Source organism: Sphaerodactylus townsendi, linkage group LG07 (genome assembly GCF_021028975.2).
Source record: "Sphaerodactylus townsendi isolate TG3544 linkage group LG07, MPM_Stown_v2.3, whole genome shotgun sequence".
NCBI lineage: Eukaryota > Metazoa > Chordata > Lepidosauria > Squamata > Sphaerodactylidae > Sphaerodactylus > Sphaerodactylus townsendi.
In genome coordinates, this window is record NC_059431.1 from 42,792,244 (window position 1) to 42,809,898 (window position 17,655).

General features: G+C 38.6%; 1 protein-coding gene across 3 annotated transcripts in view; it reads right to left on the reverse strand.

Moving 5' to 3' along the window:
• Window positions 1–1,079: 1,079 nt before the first annotated feature.
• TMEM161B (transmembrane protein 161B) overlaps window positions 1,080–17,655 on the reverse strand; it is a 31,727-nt gene continuing 15,151 nt past the window's right edge. Inside the window, exons 4-12 of one of the 3 annotated variants that reach the window (XM_048503419.1) lie at window positions 16,403–16,500; window positions 15,116–15,272; window positions 11,683–11,837; window positions 11,150–11,210; window positions 7,853–7,993; window positions 6,490–6,603; window positions 4,174–4,348; window positions 3,250–3,346; window positions 1,080–2,334 (exon numbers count right to left, since the gene is read on the reverse strand). In XM_048503419.1, coding sequence (XP_048359376.1) covers window positions 2,057–2,334; window positions 3,250–3,346; window positions 4,174–4,348; window positions 6,490–6,603; window positions 7,853–7,993; window positions 11,150–11,210; window positions 11,683–11,837; window positions 15,116–15,272; window positions 16,403–16,500 — 1,276 coding nt within the window. In that variant the 3' untranslated portion in view covers window positions 1,080–2,056. Of the gene's footprint in view, window positions 2,335–3,249; window positions 3,347–4,173; window positions 4,349–6,489; window positions 6,604–7,852; window positions 7,994–11,149; window positions 11,211–11,682; window positions 11,839–15,115; window positions 15,273–16,402; window positions 16,501–17,655 lie in introns of those variants that run through there. The other 2 variants (XM_048503420.1, XM_048503421.1) reach the window with 2 other exon arrangements.

A 17,655-nucleotide genomic window follows, 5' to 3' on the forward strand; every position in this document is an offset into this window, starting at 1 on the left:
TTGCTCTTGTGTGTTTGGCTTCTAGCTTCTTCTTTCCTGGAGAAAGCACAGCCCTTTTCCCCTTAGAAAACAAATACGGGGCACCTTGTTCAGGCATCCATCAAATTGTACCCCCTGATCTAATTTGATTGAAACTTGAGAGCGTCGATCTTCAGCGGACAGCCAGGACAAGATTCCCTGTAATTTTACTGCCATTTGCTTGAAAAGCAGTCCCTCCAACCCCATGTAAAAATGTCCCCCATAAGAAATATCAGACTTGAATTTTTCAAAATTTCAAAAATACCCCCCTCCCAAAAAAAACAAAACAAAGTCCAAATTCCAGAACTGTATTAGAGACCCAAATAATTTGGAATACCGGTACAGAAACCCTTCTTAAAATCCAAATCCAAAGAATTCCAATTTTTGTTCAAGTGATTTCCCTTAAGAATTCTCCAACAGGGACAGTGTACTGAAGAAGCAGCCAGTATAGAAAACAGACCTCATGTTTGACTCTGTTGTGAGATGACTGCTTACTATACTTGTGCAGTAGTCTTCGCTGGCACTGCTCTGGCAGCACACACCACTGTTGTTGGACGTACCGTAGCAAAAAGATGGACATCATAAGGCAACTTTGACAACTATCATTCCAACCTCCAATATCTAGCAGTGTCCTTTATAATGGAGACTCCAAGAACCAGGTAAGACAGAACATAAAGGCACTACTGCACCTATGTTGTTAAAAGCCAATCTGTACAATGACAGCCAATTAAAGTTTAGGATACTATAGTATCTCTGAAAAAAAAAATCAAGACAGATAGCCCTCATTCATTTTTATATCTCTTCATCGAAAGCTTGATGATCCTGCCACTGGGCAGCATACATTCAGAAATCTCTTAAAGAAATTTCAACTTTCTTCAATCCCCTTATATTATATGATTATATTTTAAAACATACAGTAAAGTCAGTCTTAAAAGATTTTGATCAGTGCCAGGTGATCCAAATCATTGTGCTGAAAGGCACTGGAATTTGTCCGATACTGATCAACAGAACTCAAATGGATTTTGTGGATAAATATTAGCACCAATACTGAACATCCAAAATATTCATATGGCCATTTATTATCTTTAAAAAGACTGTTAAGACAGAAACAATAGATTTTATAATATTATCCTTACAATATGAAAATTGTTCTCTCAGGACTTCCAGACACATTACATTACAGGGTATAATGCCTCAGGAAAAGGAAGCAACAACATATTGTATACTTTAATGCATGAATGTGCAGGAGTGAAGGACAGACCAATAAGTTATTGTACAATTTTCAGACCCTACTATTTTATGATACCCTACCAGATGAAGGGTTTATTTCAAGTATATGTGCTCAAACAGGGAGAAAGCTCTTAAAATCTACAGTAACTACACACCCCTGAACATTCATCCAAATCAAGTGACACAATATTGCACTTGGACACCCTTAACTGTAACATGTAAATAAGTCCTTTGGCATGAATACTTGCCGAGTCCAGGCATTTTAATTTACAATAATCTCTATTCCATATAGCTTTCTTTACTGTAATATACAGTATTTTTTTTTGTCCTGTTGGATACATTTGCTCCTAAGGAGAACAGTCAGCCATAGTTTTCCTCCCAACAGGATGATTTTCCCCACTTCTTTGTATGGCTCAGTCGCAAGTCCATTTCCTAAGCTGTTGCCATTATTACCACCCTAGTACCTCAATACCACTAAGGTCAGCCAATCACTGACTGAATACACAAGTGTTTTCAGGGCAACATGGAGCTAATGAAAACAAAAGTCCTTGGATGTATTTCAAAGCAACTCACCAACACCAACCAATATGAATAATTCAGCAGTTACCTACCAATTAAGGTAACCAGTTATAAAACTCCCTTGTGATTGCCAACATTTGCCAACAACATTTGTCTGAGAACTCCAAGGAAGCATTTAAATTAAAAAAAACTGATATGTTTTTCTCTTTGTTGTTATTTCCTCACATTTTCTTTTGCCTCTTTTGGGGCATGCAGACATCCAAATGTTTGTCTTTAAATCTTCGTTGGGTCATGCTGTTGTCAGGTACTGATGATAGAACAGCCCAAAAAGGCTCGTGGAAAAAAGACAAGCAGCGATCCACCAGGTGAGAAAGGACAGGAGTCCTCGGAACAAGAGCGGAGTGAAAATGTTTTTCAGGCTACCCAGTGCCATTGTTAGCTCTAGTACAGTTAGCTGCATCTTTCCATCATCAGGTGAAGGTTCAGAGTTTACTGAATCTCTCAGTGGGCTGTTGTCCATGAGAGAATTTGAAGAAGAATCCGGATAAATGCCCCAGGAATAGTTTCCTATATAAACAAACAAAAATGTTAATATTTAGTCTCTTTCCTTGATCATTTCTACATACATGCTTGTAAGCAGAGCATTTTTGTTTGTGAGTAGCAGTATGGCTTCTCAAATACCGAAAGAATAAAAAGGAGTTGTGCATTTCCCATATGGCAGGATATGTAAGCTCTAGGGACACAAATCATCTTGGCATTTTTTTGCTATTGTTTGATATAAAGCTCAATTTAAAGAAAAAAGATGAAAAATAGGATGTACCCGTTCAGAAAAAAAGAACACACATACATGTTTTGGGGGTTGGGGGAGAAATTAAAATATAAAAGGATTTATTTATGTCATTTCCTCTGCATATGTTTGACAAGTAATATTCAGTATCTTAACCCATCTTTCATCTCATCTTGTGGCCAAGTTATCGTCATTTTACAGTATTTGCATGATACTGAAGAACACTGAATAAACTGTGAGTCTTTTCAGGGGGAGAGTTCCAGATGTAAGGGAGGGTTAGTATGCTCATAGGAACAGAAGTATTTGTGGAGTCAACGCATCATACTTCTATCCAGTTACTTATAAAAAAGAAAAAAAAGGTAAAACCTAAAAAGCAGATTCTGGACCTCACGTTCAAGTACATGTCCAGTCTTCCCACAATTATCATATGTCCAGTTTTAAATAAGCTCACTGAGACACTCAAATGTTCAGTTGCTTATATGCAGGTGTGAGCAAGAATTTGCTGAATTACTGGTGGTGTTATGTGAGCTCATCTTGTCAGCCAGCAGTTCTAGGATCAGGAAGGAAACAGCTAGGCAGAAAGACAGAAGAAAGGGACTAGTCATGGCACCAAAGTCTGTCATCTCTTTCCGGAACACTGAACGAAAATGTATAATGTTTAGAGCAGTCATTTACATGAGTAAACAGTTTCCTACCTAAAGTTTTCAACAGCAGTGTCATATGAAGCAGCATAACCAAAGGGGCCACATATTGAAGGGCGATGACGCAAAGGTAATAGAACACTCTGGCCACCTAAAAGCAACAAAAAACTTAGACGAATTGCTATACAGAGCAGTACAGTGTGAGCAACATCACAGAAGTTATCACAGGCAGCAGTGAAGCACAGCTGACAATAAAACAACATAGCTTAAAATACCAGATGCTATAGAAATATTAGCCACAAGAGTGAGAGTTTCCACTGTAAAAGCCATTGAGACTGTTTCACTCACATGTTCTCCTAATTCTTCAAGGTAAATATATGGTTAGCATCAGGAACACATTTGCACATATATTTTCCTCAATCAAGTAGCAATTACTTCCTGGAAAGCAGGTGAATGGCAAATGACATTTACCTACCCCCTGTTGACATAATGCTAAATTAAGTTTTCCGGCAGGAGAACCACAGAACCACTGCTAGCAGCTTTTTCTTTCTGTCTTCCGGCCTTTCAACCAAGCCAGCTAAAGCAGCACTGCCCACTCACCATGTCATTGCTTCTCTACTTTTAAGCAGTGCCAGGTAACTGCTGAGATAAGTGTGGCAGCAGTAGCTAATGCATCTGCTCTCACCAGAGATTACAACTGTAGATTGTTCAGCCACTAACATACATCTGAGCGCATTGTGTGGTCATCCCCAAAACCACATTTGTAATCACCATCTTTGTTGTTTTGAGAATAAATCCAAATGGAGAAATCAGGGCTGAGCTGAAACAGTGTTTTTTTTCACTGAAACTGCAAGATTGTCCCTAGACAATTGTACAATTTGAATAATCAAAATGTTCACTACTTCAGAGCAACAGCTGCAAGCACTTCTGCCTAGTTGTATTTTGATATCACATTCATTATTGTTTTGAAATACTTACCATCTTCTGCAGTTCAACTGTACTAATTCTGCCAACTTCCTTTTTCATTTTATCCACACATTTCTGTGCTAAATTAAGATAGGCTTGAAGATGACTACGCATCATGGCTAACCGTAATGCACACAAGAGAATTATAATCCACAACCTTACAGTATCAAAGGTAGCTTCTGACATTCTGCAAATTAAAACAGATAAACAATTATTTCCTATGTCATTCTCACTGTACTAATCAAGAATTTAGTTTCTCTATATATAAATTTGCTGGGACTACTGAAATGGATTATATCCTTCAGGCATACGAGTAATATGAGTGTCTATTAACAATATAGTCTATGCATTAAGTTTAAACATTCATTGGAAAGTGATGATGATATACTAGAAAACTTCCTTTTTATTGGGGCTCATTCTGCACATGCAGAATAATGCACTTTCAAACTGCTTCCAGTGCTCTTTGAAGCTGTGCGGAATAGCAAAATCCACTTGCAAACAGTTGTGAAAGTGGTTTGAAAATGCATTATTTTGTGTGTGCAGAAGGGGCCTTAGTGAACAATCTAACTTTCTGAGCCTCCAAAGTACTGGGTACGATCAGATCAAGTAAATAAATGGAAGTCGGGTTCAAGTAGCTGGCTCGAGGTTGACTCAGTCTTCTATTCTTCCAAGGTCAGTAAAATAAGAACCAAGTTTGCTGGAGGTAAAATGTAGACAACTGGGGAAGGCAATGGCAAAACACCCCATAAACAAAGTCTGCCTAGTTACCATTGCGATGTGGTGTCATTCCATCGGTCAGTAATGACCTGGTGCTTGACGAGGGGAACTACCTTTACCTTTGAATGAATTAAGAATTTGCACTTCAGTTATTTTTTTGCCTAGATTTAGGAAAATATGAAAGATACACCCACTATGTGCCAGCAAGCAAGGAGATAGAGCAGGAGAGTGTTCATACTGTTCTAAAATGATGTAATATACTAGATGGGGCATACAGCCTCTTAACTGCGTCAACTTCAATACTACTGTTCAACTGCAACTCCATTAAATGTCAAGCCATTACAAGAGACCTTTCAAACTATTCTGTACTCATGCTAAAATTATTCCATGTAATTTCATTAAATGCTCCTTCCACTGTTAAAAGAGCAAGTCAAAGACTGTACAAATTAAATAGTTTAGTTAATTTTGATACATTATCACCTTGAAAAGTATTAGCAAAAACAATAAAAACTATCACATACTACACCAAGATCAACAGAAAGACTTATAAATGCCAATTGTAACCCAGTATTTCAAAATTCTCACACACATTTCACGCTAGGAGCGTCAGTTATTTGAAGCCTTAACCATTTACTTTTGTAATTTTGTTACACTATAAGTTATTTCTTTAGATGAGTCTGAAAGGAAGTGAGTATAGAATTGCTCTGATCTTCATTAAAATCAGAATGATATATTGAGAACGTACATCGGTATAGTAAGGACAGTGTAATAACACAAGATCAATAGTCTAAGCCTTTCACATTTGACAAGGGCCACCCACTGGGAATAGGGAATGTAAAGATATCTGCCTTCCAGAGGCCAAGGAAGAAAAAAGTTTGGGGGAGGGCGGAAGATACTAGCCTCTGCCCACACAACCAAGACCACAGTAGATGGATGACTGCCATCTTCCTATACTAGAAAACCATGGTAGATACTTTTTAAGTGGCCTTTAACTGATATCAATTACAAAAGAACTTAATTAGTATAACTTAGCAGGTATCCACACATGGACACACACACAAAATACAGCCTAACAAAACAAACTAGGGATAAACCCCTACATTTATAAAGAATTAGGTCTTTCATTCCATCCATTTACAACATCTGAGGCACTCTACAATACAGTTCCCCAGGATTTGCCTTCAACCATTCTCCTCTTCAAAATACAACAAACATATATGCACATGGTGCTACATGTTCAGACCTCTGTAGCTCCTCAAGACCTAGAAAACCAAGTAAGAAACCAGTAGATGATGGCTGAGTCTTTCTACCTTCTAGGATTTTCCAAATAACATCCACAAAACATACAATGTATAAAAAACCCAACCTCTTCCACAAGTTATCACTGACAGGAGCTCTACTGTGAAAATGAGATCAATGACCAGCTTCCACAATATATATGTGAGGTGATTCCTTAGATCCCTAAAAAAGGTGTGCAGGTCAAGTATAAAGTATAGAACTATGGGAATGGTTGATGTCTTATTGTTACTCTCATCCAACTAGAAGCTATCAAGATTGTTTTTTAAGACTCTCACAGTAAACACATATAGCAAATTTTCAAAAGCATCTTACAAAGGCACAGTTTCTTTTCCCAGTGGTGGATTCATTATATAGTCCTTCGTTATGGGTTTAACCCACAATAAGACCATAAGCAGGGGTGACAGGAAATTTATATGCAGCAAAGTTCTGAAAGTTAAGAATGAAAGAAAAATTGTTACTCTCACAGAAAACATATTAGCCAAGTTTCTGGACAGGTATATATTGAAAATAAAGTAGACAGGCACAAACTATTTTGTGACAAAGACGATGCATTCTAAAAAAAAGTTAACTGCCATTGCAGCAGTTTTTAAACTGTCTTCAAGGAACCTTTGCCTTGAGGGTTCCTACTTTGCTTGGAGCAAAGAACAGTTCTTCAGTGAGAAATTTAAATACGCACATGCACATCTTAAATTGCTCCCATTCACGTAATCTTCCAAAACTCAGTGAGCTTCTACAACATTCCCCTTTGAGCTGGTTCATGATCTAGGAGATCCTTCAGAATGTTGTGTAGAAATGCAAAATTCAGGATTCCTGAACCGTTAACCTAGATAATCTAATGTGGAAAGTCTCCTTTGTAAGAGGAGTTTGTAATCCAATGAGTCAGGATGTTTTCATGAGCTGAGCTCTACCATTCTATGAGATGCAAGGCAGTTGGAGTAGAGGAAAAATGGACCACAGATCAATGTTGGAGATAATTTTTGATCATGCCCTTTATATAAACATATCCGATTACTGAGTTGTTTAAAGATTATTTTCATAACATGCCAGACCTTTGAATCCATACCACCATGCTGCTTGCCTGGGTTACCGCAGGGAATTGATGTATGTACATCCTCATTTTGATTTTCAGAAGAGTTGCAACTTATTCATGGAACCTGGTGGCTATTGGTACTCATATGCCACCTACTGAAGTTTCACCAATGGCCATGCACCAATAGGAGTTTTACTGTAGCAGGTGTCTCAAACAGATACTCACTTCTATTCATCCCTCACCCCTTATATGGATCCAAGGACCATTTTATCTCCTGGTGATCTTCAGTTTCTCTACCCTCTCATTTCCTCCTCCTAAAATGCTTTTAACATGGGCTCATTCCGCACATGCAGAATAATGCACTTTCAAACTGCTTTCAGTGCTCTTTGAAGCTGTGCGGAATGGCAAAATCCACTTGCAAACAGTTGTGAAAGTGGTTTGAAAGTGCATTATTCTGCATGTGCGGAATGAGCCATGGATTTTAAATTATGGCTTTACTGTACTTTGATTGTGTTACGTTTTATATAAAGTGCCCTGAAACATGATCAGCAGTTTGTCTGATAAAGGAAGAAGTTCTATATAACAAAGATTACTATTGGAAGATCAGAATGTAATTTATGTTAATCTATATATGGTGCAACTTACTGAGTGATTTTTTCTGGTGCTAAACTCAAGGCATCCAGATGCATCTGAGCCAGTCGCAATCCAGGGAATGTCAAAAAAGCACCAATAAGAGAACACAGAACAGCCAGAAACAGTTTGAATGTTAGTTTAGAAACAGGCCCCCTAAAAAGAAGTACACACATGAAAATTAGTTTTCCAGAACTGTCAAGGATGTGGTACATGTTCTGCTCTTTCCACTCACACAACAAAGGGAGAGGAAAAAGCCACATTTCCCTTAAACTCTTGAGGAAGAAGGCTATGACTGAATTATACTTGAAAATCAGAATATTAACTAGTCTACTCAAACACATGCGCCATCTGTTGACCAAACACAACAGATATGGAAAAGAAACCTAGTTTACTAAATCGCAAAAACAGAAGTGGTAGTTAATATAAAATAAAAATTATTAGTTTGTTTCATCTGGCCACAGCCCTGCTAGTGTTCTTTGTTTTTAAATGGAATGTTATATATTTATTGATATTTATACATTTAACAGTATTTTAATTGTGTGGGTTTTTTTATTGTGGACCCTGACTGGATGGAAAGGCAGAACAAAAATGTCCTAAATAAAATAAATAAGCAAAGTTCATCGACCATAAATTCTGACTAGAATTGATAGCCAACTACTGCTTGGCTTTCTTGCTTCCTGACAACAGCGCAAAAGGGGCAACCCCAACCAAAAACTGAATTTTAGCCATGGTGCTGATCTTCTCTATTTTGATTTGTTAGTGAGAAGTTCATCATGAGAACATCCCAAGCACATTTATCAATAGGCAAAAAAACTTAAAAGAAACCTCCCATGTGGGCATTGCTCTGTATGTTCCTTTACTGTTAAAGCAAAGTACATTCCTGAATTCATCTGGTGTTAGAGCATTTTCTGCATTGATGGCTGTCATGGCTGTGGCTACAAGGGGTTGGGTGTATGTAGATTATGCCCATGTAATCTTATGCACATGGAAATGACAACTAGACCTGTTAAAAAAACACATATTTGCGAGCAAAGGAGCTGCATCAGGATGAAGAAAACGAAAGCAACACTGGTTCAGCACTTTTTACAGTGGCTCATTCGGATAGTGAATTATGCGTCTAGATTATTGAACAGCTGCAAGCATCCGCTCTAGTTACCCAGACTGCTTGAGAAAAGGGAAATTTGCTGGATTTTTATGCTCAGCACTTTGACACCCCAGGGATTCAGTGTAGTAGTGGATTGGTTGTGTGTCTACAAATTATAAATCTTGTACATTTTTATAACTGGTGTTGAATTCCCCTCTCAGGTATTTCACAAATATATTTTGGCTACTATTCATTCTAGTCAAGATAGCTATCTGGCCTTTCCCTTACTCCACCACCCCTCCATACTATTATCACTCCCCCTCTTCCCCCTTCCTTTCAAGGTAGCTCTCAATTTTCCTAGTTTGAATCGTCTCTATAAAAGGTATATTTAGCCTTTTCAATCTGTTCAGGGCTTTTCTTTATCAAATTGCTACTACAACTCACACATACAAATGGGAGTGAAGGAATTGCTGTGTTTGGGTTAGTTAGTTTACCTATTTATTGGCTGGTTTATTTTAGTTACCTTAATTTTTTTTTTGTATCATGGTTTTACCCTCAGGCTTATAAATATTTTTACAGAATGAGCACACCTTTACATTCCCTTGGGCCTTGGAGATGGCTGTTAAGAACTTGAGCCAGATGTAAAATTCCGAGATATTTTCACTTGAATGTACATTTGGGAATGTAAGTCCAGTTTAATGTTTTATTCATCTTATTATTCAGCATATTTTCTCAAATATTATGTTTATTAATTGGCTCCATTTTCATATCAATATTTCAGGCCACCATATGAAGAAGAAGAGTTGGATTTATATCCCCCCTTCCTCTCCTGTAGGAGACTCAAAGGGGTTTACAACCTCCTTTCCCTTCCCCCCTCACAACAAACACTGTGTGAGGTAAGTGGGTGCTGAGAGAGCTCAGAAGAACTGTGACTAGCCCAAGGTCACCCAGCTGGCGTGTGTTGGGAGTGCACAGGCTAATCTGAATTCCCCTGATAAGCCTCCACAGCTCAAGTGGCAGAGCAGGGAATCAAACCTGGTTCCTCCAGATTAGAGTACACCTGCTCTTAACCACTACGCCATTGCTGCTCCTCACAACATCTTATTTTCCATCTAGTGAGTATGTACTAGTAAAATGTGACTACTGAGGAAGCTCTTCTTGGTCAAAACTAGTCTGGTCCATGTATACTGTTTTACTGGAATAATCTGTGATACCTGCAAGAATTGTAATAAATGTATAGTATACCAACTATATTTGTATGTTTTTGTTGCCTGTTTTGTTTTTAATGATTTTGTTTTTGATGTGTTTGTAAGAGTACTGCTGGATTACATTTTGTTTAAGGGTAACACTACAGCAAGGAATTTTACAGGCTTCCTAGTTTTCTTGCTTCCTGTCCAACAGAGGCACAGCTGAGCTGTCCCACAGTACAGCAAGGGGATTCACAAGGCAATTACAATGGGCATGTGCAAGAATGTGTGCGGGGAAGGTACTGTAGCCTCCTTTGATACATCAGTGCTGCGCAGAGTGGAGACCAGAGCAATTCTGACAGACACACAAGTTGCTCATTAAACCACTACTGACTACCTAGCTGCTATGAACCAGGGAAGAAATGAACTGCAAGTTGCATTGAGTCAGGAGGAGGACTGGCTTTCTGCAACTTATAATAGATGAATAGCTAGGGAACCCTGCAAACCAAGTTGCTCATGCTGAAAATCCCTGTTCTGCATAACTTTTACAGGTACAGGGAACCCATCTGGTCATTTCCCCCTATACTAAGAATGTGTCATGTAATTCCAAACTAGGAACGTACATTTAGAAATGTTTAGCTAGTAAAACTTCTTAATAATTACCATAAAATCAAAACAGAGAGAAGTCACCAGGAAGTGCCTTGACAGCTATCTAGGATTCCAGCACAGTGCCCCTCATGGATAAATACTGAGAGCTCTACAGTAGCCAAGAATAGCAGCTCCTGATTCCCTACCCTACTTCCAAAAGGCATTTCCAGCTGTTTTAGAAGTTGTTTGGTTTTGTAGCAAGAACTATTGCAGTGGAAATACTGACATCTTCAAGGCAATTTCACATCAAAGGGGAAAGTATACATAATTTAAATAAATAAAAATAAAAAACTCGCTGTGCTTGCAGATCTTGGCATCAGAGAACACTGATGTTAAGATATAAACTAAGTCTCACACATTTTTGTCTAGCAATTGGCACGTTATACTCACCGTGATTCTAATCCCTGTTTTTCAAAAAACTGCACAGCACTTTCTGAAAAATTTGAGAAGCCTGGTGGAAAAAATTAGCGCAAGATAAGCACAAACTTTCTAGATGTTAGCACTCATAAAATTTCAGAAATAATTTTCAAATGCCTAACTTGTTCCATTTGGTAATGAAAATGACACAGTGCAATTCTTAACAAGTTCAAGTCTCACAATATTATTTTTTTATAGTCTGTAAGCATGAAGTAGCTATGTTAGTTCTTAAAGGATGCAATATGTATGTAAAGGGAGTGCGGGAAGGAAATTCTTGTTGATTTTAATAGTGCTGGAATACAACCAGAGAATAGGCAATCCATAGGAGAGGGGCTTCAGTCAACCAGAATGACTGAAAAAGTACTGAGAAACTAAAACGAGTTAAAAGCTCAAAGTAAGCAACAATAATAGTAATAGATAATAACAGCAGAAGCATAAAAAATGAAGCTACTGTCCATATATATACTGTTAAGTTAATCAGGATATTGTTCCAAAGAAAGTCTTACCTGATTCAAGTCCAAATTCTAAATAGTTTTCCGTTACTATTAGAATTGCCATTGCTTTGACAAAGAAAAAGAAGCCGAAGGTTACACAGAGTGATCTTTCTCCTGCATCTTCTACTCTGAAGTAGTGTGTGGTCAATGAGAACAATATTTTGCTACATGAGAAGAGTCAAGGAAAGCACCTTTTGTACAGTCTTAAGAATGAACCTTAGACATTCTGGCACTGCAGGAAAAACTCACGTTCAGGGAGTCCAGTGCAGAACTTCAGAGACCACAGATGAACCAATTTGTTCAATACATTTGTATATATAAATACTACAACACTGGACTGGATCCAAAGAGTTAGACAACTGGTTTCAGCACTGAAAAGAACCTTCAGCTCAGGTTTCTTAAACAGTAGGCATACTCCCTCTATTCAGCCGTGACACATGGCAAACTACTCTTAAAGCAGCTGTATTTCTCAAACACCTTGCTACACTCAGTTAACAAAAATGCCACAAGCTGAGAGAATGGATTTCAGCCATTAGTTGGAACTAATGTTAACGAAACCCCCAATTGTGAAGTACTTGCTTGAGATTGGCTGCAATGTGGATCGATGCTCATCACAGATCTTTCCGTTTCATTTTTAAGACAATTAAACCTTTTTATATGCAATATAAGCAATTCAGTAAGAACCAGATAAACTGTACATTTCCACAGTTTCAACTTTAATTAAATTCACATTTGATATTCCATTAGCTAATTAAAAACGTCAATATTTCTTATCAGAACCTAAAGAATTTAATAGCTTCATTTGCAGAGATTGAGTACATAAAGGTCATTTGAGGCCATGATGACACAAACTATTTTCCTGATCTCATTACACCAGAATAAATTTTCCAAGACAATTTAACAGGGCCTTTAGCTTTATTTTTGGAAAATTAATGCAATGCTACAGAATACTACTGGTTTCTATAGATATCGTACTATCAGGAAGTGTTAATATAAACTCATAATTCCAACAAGCACATTTAAGAATTGCACCACAATCACTGCATTGTCAATTCAGGCAGTCTGAATTCATATGCAGATATTCCCCCGGCCCACCAAACCCTTTTGGAACCAAACTGTGAAATGCCTTTCATCTGGGACTTCACTGGTACACTACCTCTAGATCATCTCAGCCTCATCTTTCCTGACAACATGTCACTAAACATATTTATCACTGGCAGCAGTTACAAAAGTCGGGATTGACTAGGACCTAGTAGAAAGGGCCAGGAAGAGCTTCTTTGGGGATGGAAATCCCATCCATTAGAAAACCTTTGTTTGTTCTTTGCATTTTTACAATTTACGGCCAGAGCAAAAACTGAAGTGCTGAACTGACAGTGTAAGGGTCTAAAGTGTGTGTGTGTGTGTGTGGGGGGGGGGATTGGTGCACATACTGCTGTCCCATCACCCATTTTTAAGCTCAGTCCTTCCCTCTAAGAGTAACATGATGGCATCCTGGGTGGTCATTCCTAATTTTCTCTTTCCATCTTTGTTTCTGATTCTGAATACTGAAGAACATTTACGGCTTGCAAAAAAAATAAGATACTTGCTAGTGCAATATTGGATATATATGTACTTCAGTGCCTTGTTCCATTATTTCAAAGGTGGCAAAGTCCTTGTTTTAAGCACATGCATATTCAAAGCTTCAACAAAGCATGCTTTAAAATCATTTAAACAAAAACTGATAGAGATAGCAATCAGCAATTTGAATCCCTGCCCCCTCCCCCCCAATTTGCTAGCCAATATTCTGCAGTAAGATTTCACAGGGTCTGCCTGTACAGCAAAGACTGCAGATAAGCAAAGGGTAGCACATGCTGAGATCTTCTTACAAAGGACAGGGAAAATGCTATATATAGAGACTGCTGCTGGTGGTATTCTACTACAATGGCTGTCTGCACACAAGTGCTCATTTCAGTATATGCTCATTTCAGTATATGCCATTCATAACTGACTTTTGTTGCATGCTGTGCAAAACTTGCCGTTCTAGACAGAAACCCTAATTTTACTGCAGCCCAATTATTTAGTATACATTTATATTTAGATTCTAATGAAAAATTTTAAAATGCTACTTTAAAGCTCTGTTCTAGCATTACGATTTGGCACCTTATAACACTCACCATGCAAATACTAATAAATAAGGTACAGGGCTACGTTTCAAAACTATGCCCATGACAGACACCGAGTTTATAAACAGGAAGAGCAGCACAGTGTATCATGTCATCATTTACTTAACTTGTTTTAATAATAAGAAGGTTCAAAACAAGTATCAGCACCTTGCAAAAACTCTGGGGTGATCTTGATTTGTAAGACTATAAATATGTTTATGTCAGCAATCAAGTGCATGCCTGTTATCATAAGGAGTATTTGTCAGTCCCTGAGTAGCAATGACTATCAATACTAGCTGGGGGAACAATCAAAACTGAGGGTATTTCCTCATCACAAATCACAGCTATAATGAAAAAGGGAGACCAAGGAATTCAGTAGGAAGACGGGTACTGCTTTAAAGTACATGAATGTCCTAAAATATGATCTATAGGAAAACTGGGAGGGGGGAGAGGCTTTTACCTTGCTGTCTGTTTCAGAAGATTGGACGGGGAGGGGGGAAGGAGGAGGAGTGCCAATCCCCCCATTGTACACCCACTTTGCCCTCATGCTGTCTATGAAGGTCTCTTGGTCCCCCCCCAAAAAAAAAAAACCAGGAAGAAGTGGGAGGGAACAGCTCTGCTCAAGGATTTTATAAAGGAAAGTTTCCCCTTCAGTCGTGTCCGACCCTGGGGTACCACTGCAAGCAGTGATTTCATAGGCAAGCCGTTTTTGTGGGATAGTTTGCCATTGCTTTCCCCGGCTATTCTTTACCCCCTAGCTATGTGCTAGGTACTCATTTACCGACCAAGGAATGGATGGATGGCTGAGTTGACCATGAGCCAGCTGCCAGGATATCTGACCACAGGGGGCTTGAACTCCTGACCATGTGAGTGGCAGTGCAAGCACTTAACCACTATGCCATGCGGCTCCTCAAGGATCTTATAGGTTTCAGCAATAATACAGACCAAGTCTTAGATTGGCATATAGTACTCTTGAATGCCTGCAGGACACAAGTAATAGAAGTGATCGGACAGATAGCATCAACACTACGGAGTGACGTCTTTGATATTATTGTTGAGTCCAGGAAGCAAACAAAGCCTGCTCAGTGTTACTCTGCAGTGCTGTGGATACTACCTATGCTTCTAGAAAAGGATTCCTGTTTGGAATAATACATTATAATTTAATAAATGAAGAACGTTTTAGATGAACCCTCCAGTAATGCTTCCAACTCTCAATTAAAAAACAAATTAATTCCTATGAATTTCATGAACCATTAAAATATTTTATATGGTTTTTAACAGAACAGTTAGCCATAAAAGGATACATTGCAAAAGCCAGAACAAGCAGACACCAGACGATGCTAATATTCATTTCTTGCAATGGCTTCATCCAGCTATAGTAAGCTTCAGTTACCAAATATACCACTGTAGCTGCAACTGTGAAATCCACCAACCACTGATATTCAGGAAAGTAATGCAAGGCTGAAAGGCAAAAGGGTCATCCAGTGACAAAGATGCATATAAAGTGATTTTTAAGCATTGGCAGAGGAAGTTTTTAGATACGTAGACTCAAGATGTATAAACATAAACACACACAGAGAAGCTCAAGTTGTCAATATTTTTAGTTTAAACTACCAGATAGCCAATTTCGTAAATGAAATGCGACAAAATAACCAGAATCTGTGGTGACAGTAAATGCAGGACACAGCCTGAATTATCCTGACTTTGGAAAAGAGAATGCTGCATCCACATCAAGCAAATGAATGCAGATGAATACCTGAATTGGCTCTAAAGCAAGTCTGATCCTTGATGTCACTCTGAGTGGAAGCGGCTCTCAAGGTTTCAGATGTGAACCTAGGCATGCCAAATACGTGCACTATTACTAAGCTAAACTCCCCTACCAAAATACAATTGCAATTACTAAAAACAATTTAATCGCAACATTATCATGAACTGTGTTACCTCTGAAACTCAGCTTCAGTGACCCAGATATTAGGATCTGAGAAAGGGAGCTTTAACTCAAAAGTTTATACCCCTAAATCTTTTTAATCTCCAAGGTGCTACTGGACTCAGCTCTAGCCACTCTACTGCAAACTATCGTGACTATCCTCAGAAGGTATCCAGATGACATTCGAACCCTTCAAATGGATTTCTCCTTCCTGCACACTAACTCACAATCAGAAACAAGGAAATTTTGAAACTCTTCAGTTCGTGACTCAATGAGAACCCAAACAATAAAGTATAGCCTGTGTGACTGGTGCCTTTGGGTTAATCAAAATCCATTCTTAAATATCCAAGAAGACTGAACAGCCAGATAAAGCACTCAAGTTGCCTTCCGGAGATAATCCATAAAAGACAGGATTACAGATCCCACAGTAAGTCTCAACCAGATATTTCCTAATCCTTCCCTCAAACCAGGGGGAAAGGAAGGGGTTCTGAACCCACAGGCAATTCAGTTTTCTACACAACGGGCTTCCACCATCATACTACAACTGAGCCTCAAAGATCCAGCTCAATCTGCAAGAACAGACATAACATACATTCCTTCAACCCTTCTCATCTTCTATCTCTCTCGCCTCCACCTCCCACTTAATGTGGTCACAGCCTCTTACCTAAAGTGTCCATTTCAGTAACAGATTTGGTTTCCAGATGAAGATCGATGTCTTTAGGAATGGTTAGTGGCTTGTTTTCGATATGACCATTATATTTCCTGTAAAGGTACATATAACAAAATCAGTTTCATATTGCCTTATCATTCACATTGATAGTTGTCTATTGAGACTATATATTAAAGCTATAGGATAATAAACTGCAGTCAAAGCTCTGCTCACAACCTGAGCTCAATCCCGACAGAAGTCAATTTCAGGTAACTGACTCAAGGCTGACTCAGCCCTCCATTCTTCTGAGGTTGGTAAACTTAGCTTGGTGGGGGTAAAGTATAGATGACTGGGGAAGGCAATGACAAATCACCTCATAAACAAAGTCTGCCCAATAAATGTTGTGATATGATGTCACTACATGGGTCAGTAACGACCCAGTATTTGCACCTTTACCTTTATTAAAGCTATTAAACAGCTCTATTTAAACCCACATGCAGAATCTGTGGATACGGAGAAGACATCATGAGAAGATAAGCGGAAGACAGTCATGAAGAGGTGGTATTCATCTAATGGCTAGAAATACAGTGGGAAGGAGAAGACTAAAAGTAAAGCTGTAATGGTTTCCTCTACTACTGAGAAACATCCCACATAGTATAAGACAGCTTGCGAGTCCTAGAATTAAGCAGAGACAAGGGAATTAATTGCATAGGCTGCTGAAACAAGCACAAGGAGTCATGAATTCCTCCCTACCAGGGCTAGCAAAAGAGCAGGTAAAGCATGGAATTAGGCTTCCTCACAGTATACAACCTGGCTTTGGCGGATTCTGCATGGGCCAAAAACAGCCGTGTGAAAACAGTGTAAGCCCTTTTACACCATTTTAAACCTTTTTACACCATTTTCACACCACTTTTTTGGCCCATGCGGAATCCATCTTTCTGTGACTGAGGGAACATCTCTCCTACCTTACATGAAGGGAACAGAGATAATTTGGCTCAAAGGGCATGTTGTCCTTGTACAAATCTACCTACACAACAAGCACCTGAGGAGTGAAGTGAGAGTTAATTCAAATACCTCCTTGTAATGCTTAAGTGGAAAGGAAGGGTTCTATGCCTATTAAAGGTTAATAAAGATAAAGATGGAAAGGAAGGGGATCAAAGGATTGAGAAATCCTTTACACTCTGCCCTTCCCCACACACCTCCCCTTCTTCCATGAGTGTCATGGGAGAACACGTGTCTACTATTTTATGGCATTGTCACATAACTGA